General features: G+C 37.2%; 1 protein-coding gene across 6 annotated transcripts in view; it reads right to left on the reverse strand.

Annotated features, from left to right (window-relative positions):
• Positions 1-13,352, reverse strand: part of LOC148948206 (serine/threonine-protein kinase DCLK1) — a 177,750-nt gene that overhangs the window by 50,453 nt on the left and 113,945 nt on the right. For all 6 annotated transcript variants that reach the window (XR_016142213.1, XM_089094203.1, XM_089094199.1 and 3 more), the window contains exons 6-7: positions 4,329-4,539; positions 191-368 (exon numbers count right to left, since the gene is read on the reverse strand). Coding sequence is in view for 5 of the 6 variants with exons in the window: in XM_089094203.1 (XP_088950329.1) it covers positions 191-368; positions 4,329-4,539 (389 nt within the window). In the remaining variant the exon portion in view is untranslated. The remainder of the gene's footprint in view (positions 1-190; positions 369-4,328; positions 4,540-13,352) is intronic.

Raw genomic sequence — 13,352 nt, forward strand, 5'->3', positions numbered from 1 at the left:
TCATTAGTATGTTGACATACGATGTACTATGACACGCTCCATGACCAGAAAAAGTTTACCAGTAGGATTTAGTCAAGCTTCTGACGTTGTTAATTAATTTTTGCCAACATACACTGTACCGCATACTTGTGCAAAGAGGCATGAGAGGGAGAGAGGGAAGGGCGGGTGTTAACATGGTCCTATGACTTACCGGTACATACTCCATGACTAGACAAAGTTTATCAGGGAAGTCAAAATCCCTATAAAGCCGTACTATATTTGCGTGATTGGTTCGCCTTAATATAGCAACTTCACTTTCAACAACCACTTCCTTGCCATGACAACGAGATTTGTCTATAACTTTAAGTGCTAACTTCAGCTTTGACGATCTGAAATCAAATTAGACCAATTAATTCTAAAAAATAAGGAAGAAACAGAAATGCAGCTCTTCATTTCGTATCAATTAACGTCAGCATAAAATGAGTCATAATTATTGTGCTTTGTGATATTCTTAATCACATTAAGATTTGGTTTGGGTCTCTCCTTGAAGTTAGGTCTCCCCGTGAAATTGGGTCTCCCCTTGAAGTTAGGTCTCCCCTTGAAGTTTGGGATGGAACTTACTTCGTAACGGGCTCCAATAGGAGACCAATGAAGCTTATGATAGTCCCCCAGCGGTTGGTGAAAATTTTCAATATGGTATAAAAAGAACAAATATTTCTCTATTCCTTTTCTTCTATGGGAAGTCTACTGGAACTCATTATTTTTGCAACTTATGTTCATAACTTGGTGATTAAAGGAATTTGAACAAAACAACTGCATTTTAGTTTGAACACACATTCAAACCAAATCTTCAAAAAAACATTTCGTTAAAAGTGTAAACAATAGCTGTATCCGTTTTAAGCTAGGTAAAAGTCTTCCTTTAAAGGCCGAAAGTGCTAAGTTTTAGCACAGTAAAATACTATTCGATGGCCCATTTCTGCGTTGATCATTCAAAATTTTTTAAAAACAAAAATAACGAAATAGCTAAGCTTTTGAGGAAAAACTTTCTCTCCACGGACAGGATCATTTTCAGAGTGCGCTAATTAACTAATATTATATGATAACATCAAAGGAACAAAATGCATATGATTTCAGACTGTACAGTGTTTCAGGTAATAAAATATATTACCAAAAACTTAACAGACAAACGGAAATTATTCAGTTTTTAATATTGATAGATTTTAATATGGTTTTATTTTCCAATAAATCACTCAAAGAATTCCAGTTCATACGCGTCGTACACATTACCAGAGTACTTGCTAACGAAGGGAAAGTAACCCCGTCAAAACTATTCTAGTGGAATCTATAAGAAATCATAAATCTCAAAAAGTCTTAGACCACAGAAAATCTTAGAAATCTGAGAAAAAACTTAAACTATGTGTCAGGAAGCCACTTTCATTTCCTACAATTTCTGATTACACAGAGACCCAAAATGCCTTCAGTTTTCTTTTAAGTACTGAAAAACACACTCATGGCCAGAGGCATGGTAACGAACTCAAATTTACAATTCAATCTTTCTTTTGCTAATCTGTTTTCAACCTGTTTGAATAGCTTTTATTGGCGAGTTGCCAACCACCACTCTTCACAAACAAAGTGGTTTAAGCACCCTTTATTGTGTTTGGCCCAATATTGTGACCAAGTTGTGTGGATGACTAGAACATACCCCTCTATAATACAAAGACGCGTCCCAAGAAAGAAAATTGAATTGGAAGCACGATTCCCCAGACTAGATTGAGACGAAATTATAAAAAAGACCTCGCATTTTTAGAAATCTTTCACGAAGCGATAAAAGACTTTTGAGCAGCATGGGATATTTATTAGCGAGTTACCAACCGCTACTCTGTACCACTAAGTGGTACGAGCACCCTCAGTGTTTAGGTCAATATGTTGAAAGAATAGTTTAAAAGACTTCTTTACGCGACACATACACCAAGTCCCAGTTAAAATGAAACAAACCACCCAGAAGGAGGAAGCAGGGTTACCCAAACCAGACTGACATTATAAATAACCTCACATTCTTAGAAAACTTTTTTAGGAGGCAACAAAAGAGACATCTCCAGAAGTGTGGAATGGAGGTCAAGTGTTTATCAGCGAATCGGTTTCAGGCGGCTTAACCACATGACTAGCTTTTAGCGTTAATACTATATATCATTCAGACACCCCAGGATGCAATGAGCCGTATTAAATTTATTATAACTTGCTAGCCCCAGTGAAAATATTCAAAGCCCTTCGCACTGTTAAATCTGTCTCTGTCAGGTTTCGTATTTATAAGCGAGTTACCACCCGCTACTCTTTACACCAAAGGGGTATGAGCACCCCTTTGGTCAGTTTTTAGACCAATACAGTGAAAGACTAGCTTAAATGACTTCCTTATAGGACATATACACTGAGTCCCAATTAAAATGAATCAAACTGGCAAGAAGGAGGAAGCAGGATTCCCACACAAGACTTACACAAAATTCGAAATAATAACCTTACATCTCTACGAATTTTTAGAAGATAATAAAAGAGAAGTTGCGAAGAGTGTAGGGTGGAGGCGAAGCGGTGCCCAGCAATTTGGTTTCAGGTGGTTATTAAGACGACCTTTTAGCATTAACAGTCGATATTATACAGAGATACCAGTATGCAGGACACTGGATTATTCTAACATGAAACAAAGAAGTAATTCCAAAGTTTAATCCCACGCTCACCGAACATCTTATTTGACTCACAAGTTCTGAATACGAACGATTAACTAACCCATTTCAGGAGTTGGGAATTTCTGAGATCACCTCACTAGAATTGAAAAAACTGATTTCCCAATGAGTTGAAAATACCAGATGGCCAAGGAAACAAGAAGTGATCTAATAGAAAAATCTCCAGCCGGTGTCAGATACCAACTGAAGACATTTTACAAGTTCGATGCTAAGCTGGAAGATGTTGCTATGGAAGATAAGGTCCAATAGCTGGCAAGGCATATGATAAGGATGGGGAAATTCTGTCCCTAGCACCCGAACCGTTGATTAGTTGGTTATGTTTTTTTTCTTTTTTTGGAGGGGGGGGGCGGGGGTAAAGCAATGGGCCCTTGCGGCTGGTGCTTCGATTCAGTTGATGAGTCGGCTGATATTAATAATAATAACAGTAACAATAAATCTGTCATTAGTAATGTTCAAAAAAGTTTTGACTTTCAAATATGCCTCTGAAAGCAAGCGTTTTTGCACGTTTTCCTACTTTCAGCCACACACAAACTGATCTATTATTCCTTCATGCAAAAATACATAAGAAGAGTGCATTTTCGCATGTCCACAAATGACTTCATAATAGTCACTGATACTTTCTCCCGTTTCTTGTTAACGCTTTCTGAACTTGAAACACTCAGTAATAACATTACTTTTTTTCAGATAAAATATTTGGACAAAACCTTGATTAGTTTTTCTACATAGACGTATTAGCTTACTATAGATAGCACGCGTTTTCACGTTATTTTTACGTTCCCTTATGCTTTTACGTTATTTTTGGGGTTTCGGTTATTTTACGTTCCCTCCGAGTACACCATTTACACTGTGACTGTACACCTGGTCCTGTATGGCAATGATCTTTCTATATTATCCGATATCTAGTCAGGTAATAAATCTGAGCAAAAAGCCTGAGATATACTTAAAATGCGAGCAGAACCGTTGTTCATGTTTGAGACAGATGGACATAGCCACGTTGGACTTCGCTTAAGAAGGGGAGGGAGATAGCTTTAAAAATACCAAAATCAGCAAACTATATAGAAAATTTAAAGTTTCCGACATTAAAGAGGGAGGGTACACGCCCGGAGCGCCAACCTCCTCCTGGGTGTGCGCCGTGTTAGACTCACTTTTAACGTAGCGTCGATGGCTGTTTTCTATTTCCTTCGCTATAACTTTCTCGTATTGTGCCCCCAGCTGTCCAACCGACAAGACAGACACAAAGGCACACAATTTCAGTCACTTTAGTCGAGAGTCGGAGTAAGACTTCTTAGATCACAGCCAGATCAAATCACAGATCAAATCACAGCCAGAATGGGTTATTTTAAGATTGGTAAAGCTAAAAATAGCCTTTTCTTCTCTTTTAGTTGTGTCCTACATTAAAAATACTAAATATCAATATCAAATAATAAAGGCCGGTATTTACATATAATCGTTTTTAAATAAGATCGGGGACCCATTTACCCGAGACCTAAAGCTAGAATTTGAGTCAAATGTTTTTAAAATGAGGAGTTGGTATCAAAATAACTTGTGCAGGAGGTGAATAATGTTTCTAATCATTCCAGAAAACTAATTAAGAACAATTACAACGTATCTTACTTGTCAAGACACTCTCGAACTAAAGCAAAGTTTCCATCTCCTATTGTCCTTCCAACATCGTAGTATACTAACACTTTCGGAGGTACAGAAAATCCATCATCAGCGACATCTAAGATATTTCCGGTTGAACTCGACCTGGCTCCTGGAGTACCTTGACTAACCCTACCACGTGAGCGAGGTCGCACAGCCGGGCTAGGACCGTTATGATTCCCTGAAAAAAATTAATATACCAGATATCAATCGATGAAAGAGGAATTGTAAATATGAAACTTGGCTTAGCCCCGTGTTTAAAGACAAAAAGCTCTGATAATTGTTTCAAGCTAATATTCACAAGTTGCCTTGAATCAAAACATTACGAAAAATTTAAGTTTCAAATTATTTTCCTTGTATTTTTACTATTTAAGGGGTGAGATTGGGGCTATGGGGGTTACATTACTCGAACTTCCTGGCCGTAATCTGCCGCATATACCAAAAAATATCAACAATGCCACGCGTTAGTTGGAAAATTTCGAGCAGCAAGGAATATTAACATTTACCACATGTGCTCTAAAGTAAACATTAGGATAGAAATGTAGTCAATGAAAACGTTGAGATTTTAGATATTTTGTCACCGAGACGGTTGCCCAGTGCCCTGTTCCCTAGCAAGAAGCCTTGTATTATGTGGTCTAATTATTACGCCTTATACTTCAAGGACACGTAATCTTGCTGATGATATTAGTAACCAAAGACGATAATACACACTAAGTAGCTATTTTTTCTGCAACACATGACAGCTGGGTAGTTAGGAAGCATTACAAAAGCTCTCTAAAGAAAGCTCTTTTTGCACCTTTCTTTCGTTCACCTTTCTCTCGGGCGTAAATGTTATTTTCTACCATTGTAGACTTAGTCCTCTCTTTGGGAGATTTTCAATCGGATCCCAGAAAGAGTTGAGGCTTCGAGATTGACCTATCCAATTTTTTTTTTTTTTCAACAACTATTCAAATCGTTGAAAGTAATTTGTAGATTGGTGCTAGGACTGAAATTTTATAAGGTTCACGATCACCGATCTCAAAACCACAATCTTGCAACGTAGAAACAGTGTCAAACGTACAAAAAAAAAAAAAAAAAAAAAAAAAAAAAAAAAAAAAAAAAAATGTCGAACAGAAATGTCTATCCAGATTTGATTCGAATACCATTTATAATAAGGAATGACTTACCAGGGAAAGTAGAGCCACAGAGAAACTGATAGTCTACTTATAAAACGGTTTCGTTCTTTTGTTTCTTGTTATTGGCTAATATTTCATATAAAAGAACCAATCAGGTTCTGAATAACATACGTTCTTTGTGCGAAACAAATCCAATTGGTGCAAATTCCCAGTTGAATTTGCTTTTAAAATCAATGAGGTCTTTAAAAGATACTGTCATTTGTCTCTCCACAATTAATGAATAAAGAGACTAGCTTACAAAAATACATCAACAGTGTAAACCATTAGAATTAAAGCACAGTTTTCAACAAGACCTAGGATCTCTTCTTTGGGAGCAACACTAGATTTCACTAAGTGGTTTGAACACTTCTTTATAGAATCAATGATAACTCCCAAGGGTGGCTGACCACACAACACGTATTTCTATCAAAAAGAGCTAGTTTTTTATCTAGGTCTCCTAACTAGACTCTCTAAGTCCCAAGTAAAGTCCAAAATTATTTACATCCTTTTTCGTTCGATAATCGCGATGAAATACTTAAAAATACATTTTTCAAAGTTGGACCTATTTCCATTGCTTAATCCTCCCTTTGAAGATCTTTCTCTGTCCGAGGGTCATTAGCTATGCACAACAATATTAAAAATTCTTTGAAAGGAATCTAGTGATAATAACATTCGTGTAGCTACCTCTTCAGGGAGGTCATTATTAATGGTAAACAATCATCGAACGAGTCTCTTCAAACTGTACTATAAAGAACTATCTCCAAGAGAAGGTAGCATCGTGAAGGTTATGATTAAATTACTTTTAAAAATTTTAATATTTTTATACACATTCAATAATTCTTTAGGATAGAGGGTTATAAACAGAATCAACTAATATCACCACGAATGTTGCTATTTTTTAAAGAGGGCGAGAAAACCTTTCTTTACACATTTTATTTCTCACAGTGGCGCAGCAAGGTCTTGTGACACCCGGGGCGGAATTTCAACTTGTCACCCCCCCCCCCCATCAAACACTTAAACATTTTTGAGTCATATTTGTTTATGGTTGAAACATACAATTAAAAAAGCTATTTGAAGTGTTCGAATTAAGGAGTGAAAGGAAAAGTAAATTGCTTACTGTATGAAATTGGTATGTAAACATTTTAATGTAAATAAGTTACATAGATTTAAGCAAAATACAACACTTTTATACATATTAACTTTATTATTATTACAATATTAAACAACACCATTTTAATTCGTGGTTTACATTAAGTAAGGCTAAATTGGGCAGGGGCTTTTATTATAAACGTTTTAAGAAGAAATACGAGAATAATATATATATATATATATATATATATATATATATATATATATATATATATATATATATATATATATATATATATATATATACATATATATAATATATATATATATATATATATTTCTTTCCAACTTTGTTTTCTGCAAATTTAGAAATAGCCCCATCAAAATCTATCTTTTTTGCTGCACTGTTTTCAATAGATAGCATGGCTAAGCTCGATAGTCGAGCATGGCTCATAGTAGAACTAAAATAAGTTTTAATAAGCTTGAGTTAAAAAAAAAACTAATCTCGCAAGAAACAACAGAGACATATAATGTGAGGTAAACCCTTAATGCTAAAGTTATATTATTAATAGAGTCTGGAAGCTCATATTCAACTATAAACTGCAGTAATCTCAAAGAACTCCACTTCTTTAGGAATGTTTGCCGCTTGTAAAAACCTCCTCATACCTGGGATTTCATTTAACATGTCTCCTGAAGACATTTCTTCTTAATTGTCAAATTTAGCCTATTATTTTTAGCACTTCAGTTTCTGAACTCTTTAGCAAGCTTTTGGTATCCAAGACAGCAATCCGAAGTGATTTTCCTTCCATGCCTTAGCAACACCTTTTGGTTTCTTTTTGAAAAATGTCAATGCACTCTAACATCGATATTTTTATTTCTTCTTCCAAAGTTAGAGGCTCGTCAGCAGCTTTTTCTCTGGGCATCAGTTTCTTTCTTGTAATATTTCTTCGATTGGCTAGGGGAATGTCCATCTCATCACAAATAGCTTCTGCAAGTTCCATTGCCTTTTCCACAACACCGTCTCTCAAAAACACCGTCTCTCACAACACCGTCTCTCAAACACCGTCATTCAAAAAGGCGTTTAAACTCCTCATTTTGATTATACACTTTTCACAACTTATTTCAACAATTTGCAGGTATTTTTGGGTGTGATTGACTTCTTCAAGGACACTATTCCATAAACCTAAAAAGAACAAAAAAGAGAAATCTCACATCGAATTCAACAAAGTTTGAGCTGCTCCTCGAGTGTCGAGAGTTTCTGAAGAGTCACAAAGTTTCTCAATGGTATCGACAATCTTGTTAAAGCATCTAAACACTGGTTTAAGAGCTTCATAGTGAGCACTCCACCAGGTTTCTGCAAGTCATTTGACTGTAACTTAAACATTTTCCAATAGGATATTCCATCTGTGTGTTGAGCATGAGAAAAAAACATACAACCTTTCCAAAGTACCAAAAAACGTCACACACGATGGAACTGTAGCAAAAGAGTACACCCCGCGAAGATTTAGTGAATGGTTGGCACAAGTTACAAACAATGCTTTAGGATTAAGCTCATGAATCCTAGCTTGTATTCCTGAATGTACTCTAGCCATTGTTGTGAGTGTTGTCATAGCCCTGCCGTCGGCACATTGCTATATCCAGACCATCTTCTTCAATTGCATTTAAAATATTCTGTGTAATGTCCACAGCTCCTTTTCATGTAAGCTGATAATAACCTAAAAATGACTCCTTTACTTCAACTTTGTCCACAGCTCCTTTTCATGTAAGCTGATAATAACCTAAAAATGACTCCTTTACTTCAACTTTGTCCACAGCTCCTTTTCATGTAAGCTGATAATAACCTAAAAATTACTCCTTTACTTCAACTTTGTCCACAGCTCCTTTTCATGTAAGCTGATAATAACCTAAAAATGACTCCTTTACTTCAACTTTGTCCACAGCTCCTTTTCATGTAAGCTGATAATAACCTAAAAATGACTCCTTTACTTCAACTTTGTCCACAGTTCCTTTTCATGTAAGCTGATAATAACCTAAAAATGACTCCTTTACTTCAACTTTGTCCACAGCTCCTTTTCATGTAAGCTGATAATAACCTCCTAAAAATGACTCCTTTACTTCAACTTTCTTGTTCTTAATGTGCACCTAACGAATTACTTAACACGTAAAGTAACGAATTAGGTTTTTCTCCATCAATTGAAAAAAAACTTCTAATATTAAAAAAGCAAAAAAGGAAACACTAGTTTTCTAGACCCCAGGAGTCTCAAAACAGGTTAAAAAACACAATAGCAGAATTAATTTTATTTTCTAGATTTCCTTAGTCCAGCTGAAAGGTGTTGCAGAGGAAGATGTAAATTTTAGAGGGGTTTAGATTAGACAGAGAATTGTTTTCCTTCGCCAGGGGAAAAATTTTCAGACAGAGTTATCAAGTAGCTCAAACAGAATAAAAAATGGACCCTTCCGGGAATTAGGCAATTTATCTTGACGAAAATTTTACGAGTGGAACTTGGTGAGAAACAGAAAACTGAAGAAAATACTACCTTTGAGACGAAAACAAAATTTGTGCGATAACATTTCCTGAATGGAATTGAACTTGTTTTCGCAAAGAGACAACAACACAAACACAACATGCCTTGGGCTCTAGAAGCTAACGCTTGTTCAAGAAACCCTGACCAGACAAGAAAAAAGTCATCTAATTTACATAAAATCCATAATTAGGGAAAAGAAACAAAATAAAGAAATAGAGATGACAAGTATTACTGATAGAAGTAGCACATGTACTTATATCCTAAGAAATAGATCTTGCGCTTCCTACATTTGAGTTTCTGCTCATTGCGGCGTTGCCGTATATTATCCCATTTTTTGTACCATATTTCATTCATGTTGGCGTGGCTTACAGATCCAAACAATCTTAGACCGGATACATTTGCATATTTTGTAGATACTTGTAGTTTTTAAATGAAATGAATGATAGGTGTTGTTGTTGTTGTTCTTTTTTTTTAGTTTTTTTTTTTTACTGGACGTAAGGATCTTCCTGTCAGGGCTCTAGTCAGGATTCTATTTCGGGAACGCTTCAACTCAGTTTAGGGTTGATATAACTTCGAATAAGACATCGATCGAAAATCAAAATTGAATATTTGTATATACTGTATACTTCAAAGGAGGGTTCTTAGCTTCTCTCCCCCCGTAGCCCTCCTTTTGGACGCGTTAATAAAGAAGATGGGGTGAAGTTTTCAGACCAGGAGCTAAGGAACTTGCCAATTTTGAAGTTGCTGTCGAGTCAAATTATCGAAAAATAAAATGCAATACAACTTCTTTGTTTAACTCTCGAGACAAAAGCAGAACGACCTGAAAACATGTAACGACTATAAAATAACGTTTTGCAACATATAATACTAAATAAATACATAAAACCAGAACGAGTGGACTCCAGTCAAAGTACACAAGCTAGGAACAACCACGTCTATCATGATCTGAAATGCACAAATCGAAAAACATAAATAAATTCTTAACAAGAATACACTGATCAGAGGCAATGCTATAGCGTTGCCAATAGTACAGGCCATACGGCTCCAATGTTTTTTTATTTTTTTATTTTTTTTTTCACAGAGGCACTTCATATGGAAGGGGTCGTCGTATAAACTTCAAAGGGGGCTCACTCGATTGGAAATCGAGAGTTCCAGTGCCCTTTTTAAGGGTCAAAAATGACTGGAAGGCAACCAACACCCCTTCCAAACCCACCAGTTCCCCAAACACATCCAATAAAAATTTTGAGATAGCCATTTGTTCAACGTAGTTGATTTCCAGATTGAAATTATATTTTTGAGGAGGACACTCTCCCCACAGTCCTCAGGGCAAGGGTTATAAGTTATACCCTGGGGGCATATAAGCTTTGTCGTAGAAACTTCAAAAAGGGCTCATTCGATTGGAAATTCAAAGGGCTACTGCCCTTTTTAATAGTCGAAAGTGATTGTGATTAGAGGGCACCTAACCCCACTCTCATGCCAACCTTTTCCTCAAACACATCCAATCAAGATTTTGAGATAGCCATTTTATTCAACGTAGTTGAAAATTCTGAAAATTTGGTCTTTGAGGATGACAAACCCCCCCCCCACAGCCCTCAAGATAAGGGCTGTAAGTTATGCCCTGGGGGTATATAAGGTTTTTTTTATAGAAAGGATTGCCGGAAAAAATTCAAAAAGGGCTCATTCAATTGGAAATTTAAATGGCTAGTGTCCTTTTTAATAGTCGAAAGTGATTGAAAGGCAACTAACACCCCTTCCTCGTCCACCATTTCCCCAAACACATCCAATCAAAATTTTGAGATAGCCATTTTGTTCAACGTAGTTGAACGTTCTGGAAACTATATCTTTGGGCAGAACACTCCCCCCACAGTCTTCAGGGCAAGGGTTATAAGTTATGCCCTGGGGGCATATATGGCTCTAATAGAAGGACTGCTCGTATAAACCACAGAGAGAGGTCATTTGATTGGAAATTAAAAGTCTTTGTTAACTTGTTAACCGTCAAATTAAATCGGAGGGTAACCAGCCCCCCCCCCCACGCCCGTTTTTCCCAAATACATCCGATAAAGATTTTTAGATTGCTGTTTCGTCCAAGATAGTTCTAAGATTATGTAAAAGAAAATACAGTATCGAAGCAACTCCCAGGGCCCGGGGCACGTGTTCTAAGTTAGTTGGTTAGAGTATGAATGGCTTTCACGAGTGTGATACTTACATAACCTTCGAAGAAGGGCGCGTTGATTAGAAATTGAAATTTCTATTTCACTTTTTAAGAGTCAAAAGAGATCAGAGGGCACCTAGCCCCCCTTTCTCCATGCCCTTTTTTCTGAAACCCATTCGATAAGAGCTTTGAGATTGCCATTTTTTAAAAATAGTTCAAAGACCATATAACGAACCCCCCGAGGTTGACAGAGCCCCCCAGGACCCGTAGGTAGGTGTTGTAAGCTCTACCCTGGGGGCCTATATAGTTCTTATGGAAGGGATGCTCGTAAAAACTTGAGAAAGGGCTAATTTGATTGGAAATTGAAAGTTCTAGTTCAACTTTTGAGAGTCAAAAAAGATTGTAGGGCAAGTAGCCCCCCGCTCCCCTTTTTTCCCGAATGCATCCGACAAGAAATTTGAGATAGTCACTAAGTTTAAAATTGTTCAAAAGTCAGATAAAAAAAACTCAGGTGTCGTCACACCCCCCTAGGGCCCGGGGGCAGGCTTTGTAAGTTATGCCCAGGAGCATATATGGTTCTTATGAAAGAGATGCTCGTATAAACTTCAAAGAGGTCTCATTTTATAGGAAATCGACAGTTCGAGTTCACTTTTTAATAGTCAAAAGAGATCCGAGGGCACCTAGCCCCCCCCACGCCTTCTTTTTCCAAACCACAACTGATAAAAATTTTGAGATAGACATTTTGTTAAAAAAAAAAAAATTGGTCCAAAAGTCGGATAAGAAAAACTCCGGTGTCAGTACAACTCCCCAGGGCCCAGGGGAAGGCGTTCTAAGTTATGCCCTAAAGGCATGTATGGTTTTTATGGAAGGGATGCTCGTAAAAACTTCAAAGAGGGCTCATTTGATTGGAAATTGAAAGTTCTAGTTCACTTTTTAAGAGTCTAAAGAGATTGGAGGGCACCTATCCCCCCTTTCTCCACTCCATTTGTTCTCAAACCCATTTGATGAAACTTTGAGATAGCTATTTTTTAAGAAATAGTTCAAAGACCATATGACGAAAACTCGGGGGTCGACACAGCCCCCAGGTCCCGAGGGTACGCTTTGTAAGTTATGCTTTGGGAGAATATGTAGTTTTTATGAAATGGATGCTGATAAAAACTTCAGAGGGGGCTCATTTGATTGTAAATAGTAAATTCTATTTTAACTTTTGAAAGTCAAAACAGATTGTAGGGGAACTAGTCCCCCGCTCCCCTTTTTTCCCGAATGCATCCGACAAGAAATTTGAGATAGTCACTAAGTTTAAAATTGTTCAAAAGTCAGATAACGAAAACTCAGGTGTCGACACAACCCCCCAGGGCCCGGGGGCAGGCGTTGTAAGTTATGCCGAGGGGCATATATGGTTTTTATGAAAGAGATGCTCGTATAAACTTCAGAGAGGGCTCATTTTATAGGAAATCGACAGATCGAGTTCACTTTTTAATAGTCAAAAGAGATCCGAGGGCACCTAGCCCCCCCCCCCCCACGCCTTCTTTTTCCAAACCACATCTGATGAAAATTTTGAGATAGACATTTTGTTAAAAAAAAAAATGGTCCAAAAGTCGGATAAGAAAAACTCCGTTGTCAGTACAACTCCCCAGGGCCCAGGGGAAGGCGTTCTAAGATATGCCCTAAAGGCATGTATGGTTCTTATGAAAGGGATGCTCGTATAAATTTCATAGAGGGCTCATTTGATTGAAATTGAAAGTTCTAGTTGACCCTTTAAGAGTCAAGAGATTTAAGGGCAACTAACCCCCCCCCCCACGCCTTTTCCCCCCAAACCCATCTGCTACAAATTTTGAGATATCCAGTTTTTTTAAATTGTTCAAAAATTAGACAACAAAAACTCCGGTGTCACACAACCCCCCAGGGCCCGGGAGGTAGGCGTTGTAAGTGTTGTCCCCGGGGGCGTATATGGTTCTTATAAAAGGGATTCTCGTACAAACTTCAGAGACGGCTCATTTGATTGGAAACTGAAAATTCTAGCTTAGTTTTTAATAGTTGAAAGAGATCAGTGGGCAACTATCCCCCCCACGCC

The sequence above is a fragment of the Artemia sp. Qi Xiang Cuo genome, chromosome 9 (genome assembly GCF_049724085.1).
Source record: "Artemia sp. Qi Xiang Cuo chromosome 9, ASM4972408v1, whole genome shotgun sequence".
NCBI classification, from domain to species: Eukaryota; Metazoa; Arthropoda; class Branchiopoda; order Anostraca; family Artemiidae; genus Artemia; species Artemia sp. Qi Xiang Cuo.